Source organism: Phaethon aethereus (assembly GCF_964289735.1).
Source record: "Phaethon aethereus genome assembly, chromosome: 8".
Classification (NCBI taxonomy): Eukaryota; Metazoa; Chordata; class Aves; order Phaethontiformes; family Phaethontidae; genus Phaethon; species Phaethon aethereus.
In genome coordinates, this window is record NC_138584.1 from 35824294 (window position 1) to 35845534 (window position 21241).

The following is a 21241-nucleotide window of genomic DNA, read 5'->3' on the forward strand; positions in this document are numbered from 1 at the left end:
TGGTGGGTATCACTCGCCGCGCCGAGGAAAGGGTTTGGTCCGGCGGGCTGACGGAGCCCGCGCCTTCGCCTTTGGGGCAACGCGCAGGCTTCCAGCCGCGCAGCTCTGCCTAGCGCGCCGGGAGGCTGCAGCGGGCGAGCGGCTGTGGCGGCCCGAACGGTGACGCTGGTGGCGCTCGCCACCCCGGTGCCAGAGTGGGCCCGGGAGCGCCCCGGCCGCCCGCCCGGGCCGGGCCCGGCCATGGCGGGACGGCCACCGCGCGGCGAGGCGAAGCTGGGCGGCAGCCCGGGGCTGTGGGGCCTCAGCGTCTGCGTCCGGCCGGGGCCGGGCCTGGGCCTTCGGGGTGAGGGGCGCGGTGTCCTCTGCGCGCGCGGTGAAGGGCTCCTGCTTCCGTGTTTTCGGTTTGCTTGTGGCGAATTGGTGATCGCTGAAAAGTGAGTATGTGAGATACGAAATCAGCCCCGCGTTCAAAATAGACAGAGAGATGTCTGTTTCCAGACAATCAGTTGCTGCTACTATTGTTGACTAAACCGTACTCGAGTACGAAAATCTCTTGAACTGACAATACAATAGACGTTTTGTTGGTACTTTTTACAGGGGACGCCGCAAAAGGATGTTATAATAAAACCCGATGCCCCAAGCACATTACTTTCGGAAAAACATGCGGACTATATAGCTTCATATGGAACAAAGAAAGATGATTATGTAGGTATCAATTTGTTTCAGTACAGCTGTGGTTTTATAAACAGTCAAAATAACCCTTACTTACTTGCTGAGAGCTAAGGGTTAGGTGCGTGCTCACAAGCCAATTGCTTCTTGCTCTGCAATCCAGAGTATAAAAGAAAGATGTCTTTGTTAGCTTCCCTAGGTCTGTGGAGTTTTGGCATGTACTGAGTGTAAATTTGAAGGTTATTAGTTTAGCTCTAGAATTACTCTAAGACCTGGAGAATGAACTACTTGTTTCTTCATCCACTAGAATGCACAAGGAGTATAGCTGCAGTTACACGTTGCTCTTTCGATGAGACAGCATACTGAATGTCACCACAGCACTGCTTCGTGCTTACTAGGTTTGATAAACACTTTAACTACTATCAGTTTTATAGTCATAGGTTGTCAGATGTAGCCCACAACAACAGGATTCCAGCTCCAGCAGGTGAAAAATGTCAGTAACTGCCTATGTCTGAAGAAAAGTGGCAGTTATCTTTACTGTCCACAAAAGAACTCTAAGCACTATTACTTATGATTGTCATTCTTGTGCTTAAAAAGTACTGCATGTAGAAAATGTTTATAGGTAGTGTAGGTGATGTAATCAATGTAAGAGAATTCAGTATGAGATTTCACTTCCTAGTGCAGCTTTAGAGTGTGGCAGTTTTGGCATGTGAAAGTAAGTTTCATTAGACTTGCTATTTTTGGGACTAGTTGGGGTGGTAATTTGAGTGGTAGTTTGGATGCCAAGGTAATAACTGATGATCTGAAGTTAATGGGTGCTTAACTACTTGTATGGGTTTAATTTGACATTGAGCTTGATACTTCTGAACTAGAAGATACAGAGGAGGAAGAGAATGTAACATGTCTAGATGTATACGTGTGCATATGCCTGTATGTATGCCTGTGTATATGCACACGTGCATGATGTACAGAGTATTTGTGAGTGGCTGATACACAGTAAGTTGTTAATGGGATGGAAGATAGTTGACATATTACAAACTGTTTGTAAATGTTAACTAATGTGTTTTCATTGCTCTATATTGATGATGTGCTTATCTGATTGAGAACTAAAATAATGCACTACTTAGGAATACTGTATGTCGGAGTATTTGAGGATGAGTGGTGTTTACTGGGGGCTGACAGCAATGGATCTCATGGGGCAGCTGCACCGAATGAACAAAGAAGAAATTTTGGCATTCATCAAATCGTGTCAACATGAATGTGGTGGAATAAGTGCCAGCATAGGTCATGATCCTCACCTTCTGTATACCCTCAGTGCTGTCCAGGTAAATTTAACAGGGTAATTTTAGAAAAAGAAATAAATCGTAATTAATTATTTTGATGATTGCAGATTTATGAACCAGGTACTGTTGGATGCCAATGGCAAAAACTATTTCAATATCTTATTTTAAAACAAAGTAAAATCTAATGGACAAAACTTTAGGATTTAGCTGCATCATTTCCTAAAAAATTGTCAGATTTGGGAACGTGCTTTTAATGATCACTTAATGGGTGGCTGCATTCTTCATGATAAACTTTGTAACAGTCATCTTGAAATATGTCTTAGCTCCAGGTTTTATAGGAGTTTTTTGTAGATAATTTTGGATTCTATAAATTCTTCTTAGTATACATTCTGATCATACATATCTTTCACCCCAATAAAAGCAAAGTTTTGGATTTTATTTTCTGTATGTATATATTCTTATGATTGCTATAGATGACAACATATAAATATTACATAATTATTTATTAATATAAACGGTATAGTTATGTGTAGTGTGTTTACACTTTAGCACTGGACAAAAGAAACAACATAGTAGCCAGTTCTTGTTCTGTTCTTTAAGTCTGCTTTTCTTGTGTATTGTTATAAAATGCTCAACAGACTGGCATAATTTTTTAAATTATTTGGTGTGTACTCTTCCCCCGAGAAACAATAATTCTCAATCTTATTTTTTCATTATAACTATATCGATTATAACTCTAATTTCTCACTATTTCTTGTTCTCCTTTTTGTTTGTGTGGGGTTTTTTTGTTTGGTTTTTTGTTTTGTTCTCCTCCTCATGCAAACTGTCGTGGGAAAAATATACCGAAAAGGCTCAAATGCTTCTGAACAAGTTCTTGATTGCGTGCATAATGTATCCCTAGTCCAACCTTATGGAAGAAATACTTAAATGGTGTTGCAAATAAATAAGATAGCATTCTGTTTTAGGAAGAAAGTGTGCTGGATTTAAGGTGTTCATAGAATCTTTGTGCTGAATGTGACGTTTTAAGGTCATCTAGTCCAACCCCCCTGCCATGAGCAGAGACATCTTCAACTCGATCAGTTGATGTGGTCACTCCATCATAGAAGGCCACTAGGATGGTCAGGCAGGACTTGCCCTTGGTGAAGCCATGCTGGCTGTCTTGAATCACCTCCCTGTCCTCCATGTACCTTGGCATAGCTTCTAGGAGGATCTGCTCCATGATCTTCCCAGGCACAGAGGTGAGGCTGCTGGGTCAGTATTTCCCATGGTCCTCCTTGCTACCTTTTTATAAATGGGTGCAATGTTTTAGGGGGGCATGCTTTGATTATATATTTTCTGTTGGAGTTACAAATTCTCTTTTGCATTTCCATAAGACTTAAATTTTATCTAACAGTTTAAAGATTCCAGCAAGCTCTAGGTGTTCGAATTTATAGTTGGTGTTTTTCAGGATTGGCACTATAATATTGCTTAGTTTAAACTGTGCTTTTTATTATGCTGTTTATAATAAATTCTTAATGACTCTCTTTACAGATTATGCAAGTTATGAGTAAAGACATGAAACCAGCTGGGGCCCAGAAACAGTATTGTTGTTTTCATATGACATTGTGTCATACGGGTTTACTGGTTCAAATCAGGGCTAGCTCAGAAAACTTTGTATTCCCTACTATGACCTTTATTTTTCTTCCAGAGTACATTGACTGTACAGCTTGTGTCTAATAATATTGTTCACACTTTTTCTTAGATTATTGCAATTTGGATCTACTCATTATGTTTAAAAACTGAATGTAGATAGAAGTCTGATAATTCAAAACTAATAATTGCTGACAGGCTTGGACTGTTAAGTGGTATTAGTAACTAGCTGCTTAACTTACACTTGCACATATCCAAGTAGCAGCAGTACAGCAAACTACAAATTTTTAAGTCTAGGATGTCATTATACCATTACAAAATTAACCATAATCAAATCTCTCTTCTATATAATGCTAACATAAAAACAAACCAACCTGAATATGCTTTTGAAAGGAGAGTTGGAAGCTGAAAAGTAACAAAGCATGAAAGAATTCAGCTTGAATTGCCTACATTTTCATTTGGTAATTTCTTAAAGTTTTTAGAGATAGATGAATTGCGGTGAATGAAATTTTATTTTAATAAACCTTACCAAATAGTATTCACAGTCCATTGCATAAAGTCTTTTGGAAGTGTAGGATTTTTTTTTTTTTTTTTAAGAAATAAATCTTAAAAATTTTTGCCTCTCTCTGATTGTTACTGTGTCTTTTTTTCCAGATTCTTATCTTATATGATAGTCTCCATGTTGTTGATGTAAATAAAATTGTTGAATATATACAGAACTTGCAAAAAGAAGATGGATCATTTGCTGGGGACAAATGGGGTAATTTTTAGATATTTAAAATTGAGTGACTAGGTGGATGCTTGTAAGCCAGTGAACTTAAGTTTCCTTGGATAGTCTTTTTGCTTATGTATTGTATGTGATTTTTTTTTTCTTTTATTTTCTGAGTTATGAAAAAGAAGCTTTTGCGAAGAACAGAGTTGTGTTTCATTCCTTTCATAAATATTCTAAACTTCAGTTCCATTCGTGTATTAAAAATAAATTTTCCAGCTCTTAAAGAAGACGACCTTTGAGCATTTGTAAGTTGACAGTGCTCTGATGTACTAGATATACTATTCCATAAGGAATGTTTTATGCTTGCTATTTAATGGCAGTCAGTTGTGACCTTTATCCATGTTGGCTATGACAGGATCTTTCACTATATGGGAATGAGGAAAACTGGTTTTGTACTCATACTGATTTTGTTTCTGCACATAAATTCTTTATGAGCAAAGATGGCATTTTTAAGTTGCAGCTTAAATATTTAGTTACTCTAAAAAATACTTACCCCCATGGAATGCTTGCATTTTAATGCAATCTATTGCATATTGCTCATGTTTTTTGTTCTGGTAAAATTCAGCAATCAAGATCATGGCAGTATATGTATGCTACTGTAAAGGTAGCTGTTATGCTGTGTGTTAAAATGGTTCATAGTTTGCTGCATCCTTTTTGTTAAAAGTATTGAAATAAACGCACTGAATGCGGAATGGATTTTTGTTATTTCTGAAAGGCAGTTACAGTGCAACTGAAGGAGTGTGTTACCTGATGTAGTACAGAACAGCACAAGTTTTATATGTTTCAGCTTGTGTATTTCTTAAGAAGAAAAGTCTTGCATCAGTTTGGCCAAAAAAATGAATGTTTGTGGCTGGGTCCGATTTTAAATTTTGACTTCAAGTATTAATTGCGCAGAGGTAGGTTGTGCTAGGAGAGTTGTATTGGCATGGACTTGCCGAGCAATCATTGTGCTGTATGTGTAGCGTTTTTGGTTTAGCTTCCAGGTATAAGTATGAAAAAGAAAACTTGCAACTTTCATTGGTTGTCTTCTGAAAACAAAAATGGCTTCTACTTCTGCTCAAATTTAAGGCAGATCAAGAGTTGTGTCTGAGTATTTTTGAGTCCACTGCTCTGCTATAATCTAGTAGAGCACTACAGATAAACTCTGAAATTATAGTTATTTGTAAATTACCACTAGTTGAATTGGTTTGGATATATATCTGACTATACAGCAGCTTAAAATAAGGTGTGAGCTTTTATGTGCAGTAAACATACAGATCACTTGAGTTGTAATGTGCACTTTCTAAATTACTGAGGAAATAATCCATGGGCTGGAAAAGGAAACAGTACAGGGGGCAGTTTTTGGCTGATTTTTGTTGTTCAGTGTAAAACCTAGCATTTTAACATTTTTTTCCATATTTTCAGTGGTGATTTAAATGTATTTTTGTTGTTGTTAATAAAAGTACTCTTTATTTCATTCCCTACCCCCTACATTCTAGGAGAAATAGATACAAGGTTCTCCTTCTGTGCTGCAGCAACTCTTGCACTTCTGGTAAGTCCTAAATCATTACTTACAGGAGTACAGAATCTTCTGTTTGGTACTGCTGAAGTTTCTGTAGCTAATTAATTTGGTAGAATATGCCGTGCATTAGTTGCTTTTCTGACTTGCAGGGAAAGCTGGATGCTATTGACGTGGGGAAGGCGGTAGAATTTGTTTTGTCCTGTATGAACTTTGATGGAGGATTTGGTTGTAGACCAGGTTCCGAATCCCATGCAGGACAGGTGAGTTTTTCTTTATGTGGAAATGTTTTAAATTAGCAAGCATCACATACTGCCTGTAAATGTTTCTTTACAATATCTATCAGTGATGTTGATTGCTGTACCTTCCTTGTTTCCCAAATGCCTGATTCTAGTACCTTAGTTAAAATAAATGAACAGATAGGTAGATAAATCTGAGGAGATTGTAGTCTGGGGACAAAAAAAAACGATCGTAAGGGAACAACTTCTAGGACTCAATTCCGGTCTTCACATAATGATGTTGGAATAGTTAGCATGAGGATTTTTAGAGAATTTGAAATGGGTATTAATGGAGATGTTGGACAAGCTCTATGATTGTGTCTGTGATATGATAATGAAACATAGAGGTCAATTGTATATTATGTTTGATATTTATCAGCTGATGAACACAAAAATGAGTCGTGAACCTTCTCAATGGGAGGCTTGCTTAATTTTTTGAGGAAAGTTGGTTTTAAGATGAGATGCCTAACTAGGGCATGGGAGCACTTATGATGTTTTGTTCTGGGCACTGAAGAGTGTTTTACTAGTGACAGTGAATACTGAAAAATGCTCAGTAAAATCTAGTTGAGAAGATAATGCAGTGTATAATTGGAACAAATTAAGGGATCTCTCAAGGAAGAGAATGTCAATGACTTCTTCCAGCAGAAGGTTTACATAAAAACTACATTTTCTATTTTTATTTTTTTCATGGAAGGAATTATTCCACTTAACCTGAATTTATGAATAAAAATCAACTTTTAATAAAATATTTTAATGCTGTTGCAATCATCTACTTATTTTGCATGGTTATGGTGAGCAATACCATAGAATTCACCTTGGCACGTGAAAATACTAGAGGTATTTTCTTGAGAAAAAGTGTTGGCTACTTTCTCCCCCCCCCCTTTTTTTTTTTAAATTGGGAAAAAAAAAATAACCTGGTAGATGTACCTTATCTTACAAGTTCTATCTTTAGCATTACTCATATATTCTAAATGGCTGGACCATGTTCTAGTACTTGAGGAAGTCAGATTTAAGTACCTGAACCCACTCTGCTTGCAGCTGGCATTTCCTGGGAGGATTAGATCCGTGGTGCATATTCACATACTCTTTAAAATGCTGTAAAAGGCAACTCCTTTTTCTGCACGGTAGTTCAAAAATTTTCTGGGATTGTCATATTTATTTTGCAGTATTCTTGGATAGGCATATCCCTGTTGATGTGTGCTTTTTTTGTTGTCTTTCTGCGGGTGCATTTTACTGGGAAAAGGCGATTATGAGCAGGCTTCAGTTGATATTGTGGTTTATTGCAGTTTGGCCTGGCTGCTTTCTTAGTGACCGCATGAAACATGACCAGAGTATGCTGTTACACTGTAAATGTTATTTCCCAGGAAAAAACAAACAGGGATTAATCAATGCACATATATTACATGGCACATTGAAAGTAAGCCTGATGTGACTAGATGTATGTGGGATTGCCATGTTAGTTAAATGATCAGGGTTAACCTGGTTTTGCTAGAGAATTCATTTGGTCTTTAGTTTGTTCTCCACAAGCCTGCGGGTAAGAGGCACGTACAAGAACAAACCATTGGCTGGATGCAAAATTTTCATAAAGGCCATATGCAGCCTGCAGAAATCAGTTTAAGTACCCTGGCTTGAGAGTCTGTGTTTTTAAAATAAAACTGTATGGCTCTGCCTGATCTTTTAGAATCTTCTTCCAAACCTTGCATTAGTGTCTTATATTAGTAAAATCTTACTGTTCTATAATTACATTGTGTAACTGGTACTTTTATACAAAAGCAACTGTAACAATAATATACTTTTCTAATGGAAAATTGTAAAACTAATTTGAAACTAAAAGTTGAAATGTGTGCTTACTTTGTATCGTGTTTGCATGGCTGTATTCCTGCTTTGAGATTTTTGTGCCTTTAGTCTGCTAAGCTATAATTAGTTTTTAAATACACAAAAAATTTATGTCTGTAATTTTAGATCTATTGTTGCACAGGATTTCTGGCTATAACAGACCAGTTGCATCAAATAAATGTTGACTTGCTGGGTTGGTGGCTTTGTGAACGTCAGTTACCTTCTGGAGGTCTCAACGGACGACCAGAGAAGGTATTAGTTGGCTTCTTTTATGTTCTTTTTTTAAGCTGAAGTATTTCTGGAAAATGTCATGACTTCTATGAAATACTTAGTGAACTTTTCAAAGAAGTCAGGCCTTCATTTTGTCACTAACACTTGTCATGCAGTCTTTAGCTATGCTTAGTTTGAGTCCTCAGTTTAGGAAAGTACACGTACTGAAATATGTCTTGCTGACCCCTTGAACTAGTATCCTGTTAAATCAGGCCCTGAATATTTTCTGACACTGAGAATGATTTCTTCTGTAGGCTTTGTACAAAATGTACTGTTTTTCTGCTCCACATCACACTAAGAAATTGTGTAACCTAGAATCATCTCCACTGGCAAACAAATAACCCACCAACTTTTTTTTTTTTTAATTAAACTAGTTGATATGAAGTTCTTTGTACTTCTGAAGAAGGTACTATGTTGTTTTACCATCTCCCACAGAAGGTGAAGGCTGCTTCAAAATCACATTCTCATGGTTTTGTTTCTTGAAGAAGGGAAGAGGTTTGAAAAAGAGAATTTCCCTTCCTGAAAAAGGGAAGTCCTCTGGAAAGAGACTGCATCCAGGAACTTTCTTCTCTTTTACCCCAAAGAAACTCATTTAAGTGTTTTTTCCCCTGCAACAATATTATGACAGCACACCTAGTAATTTGCAGAATCACCAATAAAATTTGCAACATTGAGTGTAAAACAAAATCAAATAATAATATGCTTCTCTGCTCGCCAGCTACCTGATGTATGTTACTCATGGTGGGTGCTAGCATCTTTGAAGATGATTGGTAGGTTACATTGGATTGACAGAGAGAAACTGCGCTGCTTTATTTTGGCTTGCCAGGATGAGGAAACTGGAGGATTTGCTGACAGACCAGGAGATATGGTAAATAATCCTTTACTAAATAAAATATACTTAACTGAAAATTTCAACTGAAAGAGCAAAGTTTTTTTGTTTGAGTGCAACTCAACTCGTGATCCAGGTGTAAGCATTTTGCAGAGCCTGCAGTTTACTTTGAAGGAAAGAATAGGATAGAGTGGCTTTCGAAGTCTTACTTGGGGAGCACATACTTTATATTGCCCTTGCACTGTAGTATCCCCCACTGAAATCAGTTGCCGTTTGTTAAAAATTCTGGTTTGGCTCCCATAACACGTACCACACAAATAATTTCTCACGAGACCACTTGGAAGATGTCTGTAAAAATACTGTGTTTGGTGGTGGTTTTTTGGGGGATATGTGGGTTTTTTGGGGGGTGGGGGGGTGGGTGTTTTGTAAAATGATACGCAAGCTAGAGTCCAGTGCAGGTTAAGTAGTCTTCAGCCCTCCTGGTGGTTTTGCCTGATCTAAATGAGTCATAAGTTTTTATTAAGAATCCTTATATGCTGACTTTTGTTCTGTGCCAGCCTAGCCACTGAATAAATCCTCTCACTGGCATGAGGGAGGAAGAAGCTTTTGTGATACCGTTATGAAGAGGCTGGTGGTATGGATTTTCTGCTTGGTTGAGAGAGCAATCGTGGTTTAGCTGGTCTGTTCTCTCTGGTTTCAAGCGGAAATAATTCAGATTACCTAGGCGAAATGGCAAATGAAATTCGTATCTTTCAAGGGTGCTGGACAGATAAAATTAGAAGTATTATGACACCTCAGTGCAATTCCTATAGAACACTTGACTGCTTATTTGTCAACCGTCAGGGGGAAGTCTTAGCTGTTTTTATTGCAGCTGACCATGTCTTCTTCTTTCTCCACAAATGCATTAAAAACTTAAGTAGCTTTCTGTTTCTTTGCAAGCTGATAAAATTATTCCCACTTGGGGGAGAAATCTCTTTGGTCTGTCATTTGGAAAGTATTTTGGTGTTCTTAAGGTGGGAGGGTTTTTATATTTCTAAGGGGCTCACGGAAAGACTCTTTCCCTTTTCAGAATTCTCAAGAAAAGCCTAACATTTAAAGTCTTAATGCTTTTCTGGCCTCAAGATTAAACTTGAGCTAATTCTGTCAACTTTTGAGCTAATTTCTGTCAACTTTGTGTCAACTTCGCAGAGCCTTTCCGCTACATCTAATGCAGGTGCCTTTGTGAGAGTTTTTGCCTGTTATGTTAGCAGTCATTTCGTATTATTTGTACCTGTCATCCATTATTGAAATGGGCACTGCCACAGAAATGGTGATGCCTACAGGTTTTTGCTTTGTTCCTGCAGAAACTCATTCCTAACAGACCCTGTTGTTTTTTGGTTGGTTGGTGGGGTTTTTTGTGGGTTTTTTGTTTGTTGATTTGGGTGATTTGTTTGTTTGGGGATGGGGGGGGGTGTGTCTTAGGACTGAATTTTTTGTTTTGCTTTTGTTGTTTTTTGAAATTAGTTATACATTCTAGTCTTTTGATTTGACACTGTGATTGTATTTCAGGTTTTGAACCACTTGACAATAAAACAGCTCTGTCCTTTTTTTAAGCTCCAAAGTTAGTTCTTGATAACTTAACTTACTAGCCTTGCTTATTAGCTCTTTGTTGTAATTCAGCAGGTTTTTACTTTTTTATTTGCTTTAAAGAAAATTGCAGAAAGGAGCAGACAATGTAGCAGTAGATACACCTAGGAACCTGAGTTTCCCTGAACATCCATACTGTTAATCAAGAGGTTGAATCTGTAACTTCATTTGCACACTTCCCATTGGGGACTGTCTTCCTTTCTGGGCCTGTCCATCTGTACAAGGAAATTTTGTCTTGCCCTTCCTAAAGTGTACTGTTTAGTAGTATTATTATTTTGCTACGTACTTACTTATTTTACTCCTCCTGTAATGGCCATGTACTCATTCTGGGAAGGAGCAAGTAAACACATGTCTGAGCATTGACCACACCTGTAACGTGGTTGCCAAACCATTGAGGAGCAAGACTTCCTATGCTAGTGTAGTTTGAACCTTCTAGGCTGTAATAAATGGTTGGAGATCCTGTATATGGCTGTAACATGGTAATTCAGCTTAGTTTACTGCAGCATAGAACCTTTTCAATAAGATGCAGAAGTTCCACTAATGCAAACAGAATGTATGCTGCACCAGACAGCACAGGTACTTTTGGATAGGATTTTGTAGAATGGCTAATTAACTCCACTGGCAGCATGCTTATGGCATGGGACTTTATTGCAGTCATGTGGTCATGTGGTGATACATGCTTTTGGGGAAGGTTCATACAGTGAAGGAATACTTGGATACCAAATAGCTGCTCCTGTCTCTCTGGGTTTTTTCTTTCTGGTATTTTTTCCTTTCAGTTTTCTAGCACAGTAGGTGGCTGCTCCCCTCTCAAGATTTTACAGCGCAGCGATGTGTTCAGAGACTATTAGAGAGCATTATAATGTTGCTGAAGAGCAAATGGGGAATTTATGGAAGTGGTACTTGTAGATCATCAATTTTACTTTTAAAATTTTTATTATCTTTGCTGCTGCTACCCTATGACATTGTCTGCTAATGGAGTCACGTGAGTGCTTCCTGCCAGATTCAGAGTTGAAAATCATCTTAGCAGCAGACAGTCAACAAGCATTTCTGAGCAAATCATGGTATTGTAAGTGCATGCTGTGGAAATTGTCTTGCCTGTCAACACACAAATGAAAGTTTGTCGGGTTGTGTTGTCTTTTCCAGCCGTGGAGATTTGCAGTTCTCTTGCTAGCAAACAAAAGCTTCATTCCCTACAAATGAAAAGCTGATTGACTTTTGGGAATGGACACAAACTTTCTTTCTTCTCTCAGGTGGATCCATTTCACACCTTATTTGGAATTGCTGGACTATCTTTATTAGGAGAAGAACAAATTAAGGCCGTCAATCCTGTCTTTTGTATGCCAGAAGATGTCCTTCGAAGAATAAATGTACAGCCTGAGCTTGTGAGCTAAGCCTCATAGAGACAAAAGGTTGATACGCCCTGTTGCTTTGGTTTTACGGATTTAAGTCATCTCATCTCTGAAACTGTTAGCATATTCTTCTTTGAGATGTGTTTACATTACGAAAGTAAAGCAATAGCTTTACTGTGGGCTTTGTCACTTTGTAAACTGTATCAGAACAGGCTGGTTCTAATAATCTGAGTGTAACGTGTTCTTTGGTTGTATATAAGAGATGTAGAAACATTTCTAATCTGTATCCAAATATATGGGCCTTTGCGTTTTTTTTTAAATATTCAAGTCAAAGCAATAGTGTGAATGCTTTATTTTTGTATTCCTGTCATATCAACTGTGCTAGCATCTGTCTTTACACAAGCATGTTTTGATGGTGGATCACACAAAGCACTTTAAAAGAATATGAAAAAACCCAACCAAAAAACCCTACTCAAGCCATGCATTTAATGCCGCACGCTTGTCTCATTCTTTCTGTTCATGTTTGCCATCAGTTTTATATACTGAGAAAAAAGCTTTTTCTTCTGATAGTAATTGGTACCGGTGAAAACAAAAATTATGGTTCCATTAAGTATATAAATGTCTTCATTTATTGATGAGTCCCTTAGAAAAATTTTGCTGATATTTGAAATAGAGCATACCTAGCATACCTTGAGTACGTATAGTGTAACTTGCTAACACTGAGCATTCTAGAGATGGTCTCTATAGGACAGTGTCTTGTAACCGAATGTAGAGTTGATCCCAGGTTTGTTGCTGGGTTGAAATCCTGCTTTCATAGCTTTTGAGACAACAATTGCCAACACTTGATTATGGTGTAATTGAGAATAAAACTAGCTCTGGAAAATACTTGTTCTCTGAAGCATGAAGCCCTCTTTGTCTTCACAGAAGCCCTAAAATTGCCTCTTAATTTACATTCCATACAGCCTGGCTGAGACTGAATGGTATTCCAGTTCTTATATACAGTAAGAGGTCATTGTGAGGGGAGGGAATCTTTGATACTTTGATACATACTTACACTTAAAGAAGGTCTAAATTTGTTTGAAACACAGTTTTAAAAGCAAGCCGGTTAGTTTTATCCAGCCTATTTGTGTTAGCAGAGAGTAAGATAGAACTGGACAAAGTAACTTGTTGGTGAACCTTTACTTGTAGAGAATTCCAAAGAGAGAATGTATATTTGAATGCTGAAATATTTCTAGTAATTTTTTAAGCCTTCTCTACAGGCTTTTAGATAAGGTAAAAACCCACATCTTTTTAGCTGTCCAGTGCCTGATGAATCCTTTGGTCAAAGTCTGGAATTAACTAATTCATTTTTCAAGGTTTGGAAAAAAAGTTACAGTATGCTTTGTGTTGAGTGCAAGGGAATGAGAGCACTGATTAGGTTTTATCTAACTGTAAAGTTCAATAGAAAATTTTAAAATAAATTTTTCTCATTCCAGGTTACCTTTGTAAGTGCCACTTCTTTCCATTTAAGGAAACACTGTTCAGTACATAGGAATTTGCCATTTTTTCCATGTTGTGTAGACAAAATAGAATCCTCTTCATAATTTCTAGTCTAGTATAGACTGGGACACCCTGGGAATTCATATGTGGGTGATACTGCATGACAGTGTAGAACACGTCACTGTAGATTGAAATCCTATTAATATTATGGGAATTTTTCTCTGAAGAAGGTCTGGTCAACTTCATTTCCTAAGTCTGATGTGATTTTTAAAGATCTTTTAAGATTATAGTTTAAAAAAGGGGTGAGTATGTGTACAAATTAAAAACTAAGAATATTCTTCTGTTCTTTACATCAGTTTTTAAAAATACTGTACTTGTAGAAAGGGAGTCATCACAATTCTTCTTATGCAAACAAAATTACGTTTTCTGTTAAACGTACTGTGAAAACAATTAGATGCCCAATGTGTCTATGTCAAGACTTGTATAATTTTGGTGCAGAATAAATTGTTACCATCTACCTCTGTTGTTAAAAGTACTGATATTTTTCTGAGCTTATGTGGTTAGAAAGTTTGCAGTAATTAATCTCCTGTTCTCAGTCTTCAGTTCCAGGTCTTTTTTTTAAAGGCTTTCAGAAATTTGTACTTTCATAACTTTTTTCCCCCATGGAGATCTTTTATATGGAAAGATCCTGTCATTATCTTGGTACTTGATCTTTAAGTATTGTAGTGTAGCTAATGTTCCCAGCAATAAATTTTGCAAGAATTTGTGAAAGAATAATGAATAATTCAGGTACATAAAACATTGTGTGTCTGTAAATATGTTTATTAAAAGAAAATCTGTGTGTACGTATATCAGCACTAGTGTGGCCAGCAGGAGCAGGGCAGGGATCATGCCCCTGGACTCGGCACTAGTGTGGCCGCACCTCAAATCCTGTGTTCAGTTTTGGGCCCCTCACTACAGGAAGGACGCTGAGGGGCTGGAGTGTGTCCAGGGAAGGGCGACGGAGCTGGTGAGGGGTCTGGAGCACAAGTCTGATGAGGAGCAGCTGAGGGAACTGGGGGTGTTCAGGCTGGAGAAGAGGAGGCTGAGGGGAGCTGAAAGGGGGTTGTGGTGAGGTGGGGGTTGGTCTCTTCTCCCAAGTAACCAGCAATAGGACGAGAGGAAGTGGCCTCAAGTTGCGCCAGGGGAGGTTTAGACTGGATATTAGGGGAAACTTCTTTACTGAGAGAGTGGTCAAGCATTGGCACAGGCTGCCCAGGGAGGTGGTGGAGTCACCATCTCTGGAAGTGTCCAAAAAACGTGTGGACGTGGCGCTTCAGGACATGGTTTAGTGGGCATGGTGGTGGTGGGCTAATGGTTGGACTAGATGATCTTAAAGCTCCTTTCCAACCTTAATGATTCTGTGATCAGCAGCCATTCTGTTACCTTCTAAGAACATGGTAAAGTCCAGAAGTATGTGCATTATTCCAAAGATGCTTCCTTTCAGTTTTGTTGAAACAGCTTGGTTAGGCAAATTCAGCCTTACGATTTTGTGACCGTAAGAAAGGAAGGAAGCTGGACGTTCTTTTTGGTTCTGCTTTTGTCGCCATACACTTGGATTTCTGTCAGAGAAGAAGAGACGGTCTAACACCAGCTTCAGGAGTCTGAATGCATATGGAAAGTTCAGTGTGGTTCAAAGAAATGCAAAAATGATTCAAAGAAATGCAAACTCAGTAACATCGAAGTGTTATTAAGCAGACATCTTTATTACAGCGCTGGACGCATGGAGGATATGTCCTCCTAACACACGTGCCTCGTGTTACCAGCATCTGAATTACATAGAGTACATACATTCATATTCATTGCAATTTCTTGCATACTCATGATATTTCCAAGAAGTGTTTAACATATTCAAATGTCCTTGACACATGCGTTGTCAAATGAGTCGGTGGTCCTCTGCTGGTCCCTGGTGGTCGTTTGTGATACCAAGCCCCTTATTTCTGCTGTCCTTTGGGTGAACTTTCTTCTTTAGCAGGTTTCTGCGCATGCTCCTTTCTGTTTTGGCTTTTACTGCAACTTAGTACCAATTCTTGCCAGTTCTGTGGTTTATCCTTAACTACAAGATACAGGATGTTCAACGTGGTTCACTTACCTACACAATTCCCTTACACAGGAGTTTCAAAGCCCCCTTTCAAGTGTAGGACTTGAAGTTCAGGACAGTGGCAGTAACTGCTGTCCTCCAGCCTTTGCTTTGTGGTGAAGCTGAAGTTTCTGGTGCTCAGATTTTTAAAGCTGACTGACGACGCGCGATGCTGGGAGCGCAGGCGCCTGTTCTGGATGAGGAGGCTGGGGCCTTGGAGGTGTCAGCTGAGGAGGTGCAGCCAGGAGAACTTCTGCTGTGGAGCTGAACAGCTGCCAAACCGCAACTGCCCACAAAGAGCGCCTTGTAAAGGCTGGCTTCACTTTGGAGTGGTTTTTAATGCAGGTGTCGCTAAGTTCCAGAGACAGAATATTGTCTAGCCAGAATTTTGATTGAGACACTTTTAGTGGTGTATTTTAAATGCTAATGTACGAAGCAGTGTTACAGTGTTCAAAACCCTGCCTAGAAGCACATATATTTAAGACAATCCTAGATGTAAACGAGCTTTATGGTTTTTATTGGGATCTTGAGCAGGGGGAAAGCATCTGTGAAGCTCCTGCTAAAAGGTCCCCCGAATGCCGAAGAAGGGATGTGGAACGCTGTGTCTCAATGCTTTATTCCCGTTTTAAAGAGCATAGCAGACCGTTTCCTTGCGTTCCTGCGTCACCCTTTCATACTTACAATGCCATTTATTACATGCCCAGCAACTATATTTAGTCTAAACAACCGAACCCCACCTCGGCACGGAATGTGCGGCCCTGCGCCGCCGTGCCGGCACCGGGCGGCAGCGCGCGACGCAGCGGCTGCTCGCCGCCGCCTCGTCACGAGGCGGCGCTCCGCCGGGGTAAGCGCGGAGCAGCCGCAGTGTAGGGGTGAGACGTGCGCATGCGCGGGAGGGGCGCCGCTGCCGCCATTTTGAGAGGCGGGGCTGCCAGGGAGTTGGCTGGTGTCATTGAGCCTGACACGGTGCCTGTTCTGGGCGAGGTGACGATGCTGAAAGAAAGCAGTAAGGCGCACACGTGTGGACGGGCGCCCGTCTCATCCGCTTCAGGGTCCTATACGGGCCGCGGCTCTTCCACGTCGGGGTTGGGTGGGCGAGTGGAGCAGACGCCCCGCTATACCCTCGGGCTGCTGCAGACGCCGCGCAGCACGGCGGACAGCACCGGCGACTTCTCCAGCGGGGAAGGCCTCCCTCCCGGCCGGGCTATCAGTAGTAGCAGGGTGAAGGCGCCGGTTTCCGGAAAAGGAGGTGGGGTACGGCGCGGTGCGGCCATCTCTGTCCGCGTCTTGACGTTTTCTTTTATGCTCCTGCCCTCTTTGCTTGCGTCGGGCTTCGAGAGAGCAATTACAAGCGGTTCTTGGATACTGAGAAGTGGGCAGCAGCATGTCTGCATTTTAGCGACCTCTTTCTTCGTTCTGCCCGTCAGAACAATGGTAGTCGTTCTTCACACTTCTTTAAGTAAATCTTTATTATTTTCTGTACATAAACTTTTTAGATACCAGTATCAGAGTTCCCAGGGGGGGGTCAATAAACTGGTTTGAATTGCAGCACGGTATTTGCTTTAGTAGGAGACCTGGAGCACGTTCACTTGGTTATGGGTTTGGGGTTTGTTTTTTTAATTGGTTGGTTGGTTTTGTAGCAGTGTTTTTGTTTATTGGGTTGGGTTTTTTGGCCTGGCCTTTGAGACAGTTTTAAGTCTCAAAATTGATGTGTTGTAAGAATGTCGTGGTCCGCCAATGGAACGCTGGTATTTGCCATCCTTTACCTAAAGCTGCTATCAACACCAGTCTCTTGGCTCCCCCTGAGGTCAAGTCCCCTCCACAGCTCCTGCATACTGAACGTGTGTACGTCAAGCAGTCGTAAGACTTGATCGTGCTGTCAAAGTCTGTGTCTTGGTGTCACCAAAATCGGGAATAAACCTCGTAACACCAATGTGGTGTTAAAAGGCAGGCATTCTTTATTTTCAGTGCTGGGAACACGGGGGATAGCTCCTCCTAAATCGTGTTCCTCGATCAGCTCAAAAATCAAACATTTATTGGCAAGATTAATACATATTCATCAAGTTTCCATACAATGATTGGTTAAATATTCCTCGCCTCACATGTAAATGACCACGCAGGCTCACTATAATTTCTTGGGATTTTACTTCCTTAATCTTTTGAGTCAGAGGTTCTTGAATGGGTGGTCTCCGAGTCGGTGGTCGCGATCTCCCCCTGCCGGAATTACCTTTCCCTCTAAGTTCATTTAAACTTGGCAATACTAAATAGATCTTCACGGGCTGTCGGTCCAATATGCAATCATTCACCCCACAGTCCTTTGTTTTAAGACAGGACTATAGAATGAATAATTACCTACCCACCGGACCGTAGAACTGACCAAGGTGTTCCTTCTCTCTAGCTACTTGTTATTAGAACAAAACATAATACCATGATCACGATGTTACACTTAACTCCTTGATAATTAAATCAAGATGGGAAGGGTTAGGTGGGTTCTTGAGCAGCATTGCTGGTACATAATGTTCTTATAGTTACAACTTGCTACAAATTCACAAACCTATTTTCTAACCCTATTTTATTTTAATTCCCTACCACCTTGGTTACATTGGCAGGCAGAAAAAAATGGCTTAAATGTTATTTTTTTTGTCAGTAGAAAAACTATAAAAATAATGGGAAATTCTTTTAACACTTGTTGAAAATGCATTCTGAAGGACATAAATCTCCATTGTGCATAAATTGGGAGAATGGTAACATGGTTTTGGGTAATGTACGTGATCAGTTGTGAAACCTAAAAAAACCTAACCAACAAACAAAACGTAGAAGAGTAATTTGAGTAGGCAATAACTTAATTGTTAAATGTTGGTTTAAAAAAATATCTGTAGATGGTTTTGTTCATCTTTAAAATTACGTTATTCTCCGTGTTATGCCAGAAACAGTACATTCTAAGATAATAGCAAATTCTCTAATGCCAAACATCTGAGTGAACTTACACCACAATCTAAGTGAATGCTATTTTTAAAAATCATCTATATGCATTGCAATGCTGATTTGTCCACTCTTTAAAAAAAAAAAAATTGGTCTGAACTAATAATGTTGTTTTTTTCGCATCTGTCACAATTTTGTAAGATTTAAAAAACAACAACACTGCCACCCCAAATACCACACAGTTGTACCAACTGTGAGAAAATGTCATGCAGTTAATGGGTTATCTGAGAACAATACTGAAGTATTTTTTCTTGTAGATCGATTTTTAACGTAATAGAAGGAACAGAAACATTTGGGTTTGCATTTCTCTTAATACCTGGAATTTTGTAAGTTTTAAATGGAAAAACTATGTTTATGCTTTAATTTCTTTTTTAATCTTAAAAAGCAGTTATCCAAGTTAAATTAAGGATGTGATGTTGATTTTAGTAATCTCAAGAGAACTGAAAACAAGTAAAATACTTTAAATACTTTTTTAAAATTAGAGAATGATCTCAGAAAAAGAGATTTGGCAGGATTTAAGAATGTAGATAAATCTTAAGATACAGGTGTAAAAGAAACAGCAGAGAACAAACACGTCCCAGATTACTGTATGATTTCTGGGAGTTGAACCCTATAAATTCAAAGGGAGATTATTCTCAAGCAGGGGAGTTTTTTGAGCACAGTTCTTTGCTTTGTTTTATTGTCCTTTTTTAAAAGAGAATGCTCAGCTTTAAAAACTAAAATTTTCATAAACACATTTGCAGCTTCAGCTATGGATTTTAAAACTGATGGGCAAATGCGAGATAGAGCTGACACAGCATTCTTTCATAAATACAGAATTCATTAGAAATTGAAATTATGCGTTGTAAAGTGACATCTACTGTGCTATTTCAGTCCAACAATGTAAAAAAAGATTTTTATTGGTGCTGCAAGTAATGTCATTGTGGAAAATAACCATATTTGTGCAAGCTTGTTTTCAAACCAGACTGATCTTTATTTCATTTTATACTTGTACTACTTTGGAGAGCTTTTATAGAATGACGTTAAAGGTTATTGCCTGGATATCTCTACTTCTAGTAAGAAAAAGTTTTCTAAGCTGTGTATTTACATATGTTGCTTTCTGAATAAAAACAGATTTTTTTTTTCTTTTTTCAGTTAAATGATATACAGTTTAATATGGCTGTTTTTAATTTCCCCCCCCCCCACCAGAATCATATTTTGGGGACAGAAGTTCTTGTGTAGAAAACACTAGCACATTGAATCTCACGAGTTCTTCTGTGCGAGGCCTGAATAGCACATATATAGGAAAAACACCTCTCTCTTCTAGTAGACCTGTCTGCAGAAGCCATACGCCTCTTCTGGGATATTCAGGTAAGATGAACAGCTCTTAAAGGAAATAGTCCTACTTACATTTCTAACATTATTTTATTAAACGTACTTTATTTTTTAATGTGATACAGTAAGATACTGAAACATAATCAAACACAAAACATAATGTGTTTTGTACTAAAGAGGTTGCCTGCCAATGAAAGATGCACTCATAGGGAAAAATACTGCTTTAGATGCTGAGTAGATGTTACGGTGTTGCAACCTCTTGTCACTTACTTTGCATTAATGTATAAATTATCGATATAGTTAGAATTCAGACTTTTTTTAAGTTGTTCAAAATGGCATTATTTTTGTAGACATGTTGGTTTGTGTGGTGACTGAAGAGCCAAAATTTATGCACATTTCTAGTCAGGGTTTCTTTTTATGCTTGTAATGCACTGCACATCACATATCATGATGCCATTCTCAAGTTTCTTGATGCAAGTTTTATGCATTTTTAAGTTGGCATCTTCAAAGGTGTAGAACACTAGTTCTTCAGAAGAACACTTCCACAGTAGCTCATTGGGTATACATTTTGCAGTGCCGCTTATGAGCAAAGTTGTGTTAGAGGGTAATGATACCTTGTGCCGTGTTACGTGCATCTGAGTGCTCTGGTAGTGCAGAAGTAACGGGATTCAAAGTTAGTTCTTTCACAGTCTGACTAATCATTGTCAGTTCAGTCGTTAGTGTTCTTAAAGTTATTTAATGGTAGTTCTCTGAAGCAATTAAATTATTTAAAAACTTATTTTAAAAAATTATCTGTTCTTGGTAAGAATACAAATTGGCTCGCCACCAGCTACTGGACTGAATTACTGTTTTGCAAAATGTAAGTAACATGAAGTTTGTAATTTCCTATAGCTGTTGTGATCCACAGTTTTCTTTGTGGCTATTCCAGGAGTTGGGCAGTAAGAGTAACTCTGATGTTGAAACCCACAGAACAGGTTTCTCTAGACTTTATGCAACTTAACAGTGAAACCAGCCCACATCTTCAGTTTGCTTTAATTTTACGTGTGGTGTTTAGCCTGGAGAAAAGGAGTCTCAGGGGAGCCCTTGTCGCTCCCTACAACAACCTGAAAGGTCTCTTCTCCCAAATAATAAGTGATAGGACAAGAGGAAACAGTCCCAAGTTGCACCAGGGGAGGTTTAGATTGGATATTAGGAAAAATTTCTTCACCGAAAGGGTTATCATGCATTGGAACAGGCTGCCCAGGGAGGTAGTAGAGTCACCATCCCTGGAGGTATTTAAAAGATGTGTAGATGTGGTGCTGAGGGACC

The 21241-nt window shown here is 39.1% G+C and overlaps 2 protein-coding genes across 2 annotated transcripts in view; both read left to right on the plus strand.

Annotated features, from left to right (window-relative positions):
* Window positions 1-240: 240 nt before the first annotated feature.
* RABGGTB (Rab geranylgeranyltransferase subunit beta) lies at window positions 241-12081 on the plus strand (the record flags this gene model as incomplete). The annotated part of the gene is made up of 9 exons (XM_082003095.1): window positions 241-420; window positions 598-705; window positions 1797-1994; window positions 4236-4341; window positions 5832-5884; window positions 6004-6114; window positions 8092-8217; window positions 8954-9103; window positions 11941-12081. 9 exons carry the CDS (start codon window positions 241-243, stop codon window positions 12079-12081), a joined length of 1173 nt encoding a protein of 390 aa, XP_081859221.1.
* A 4546-nt stretch (window positions 12082-16627) lies between these two features.
* The window catches only part of MSH4 (mutS homolog 4), a gene marked incomplete at both ends in the record, with an annotated part of 34644 nt that continues 30030 nt past the window's right edge, over window positions 16628-21241 (plus strand). Inside the window, 2 exons of the mRNA XM_082002648.1 lie at window positions 16628-16886; window positions 19808-19969. Coding sequence (XP_081858774.1) covers window positions 16628-16886; window positions 19808-19969 — 421 coding nt within the window. The remainder of the gene's footprint in view (window positions 16887-19807; window positions 19970-21241) is intronic.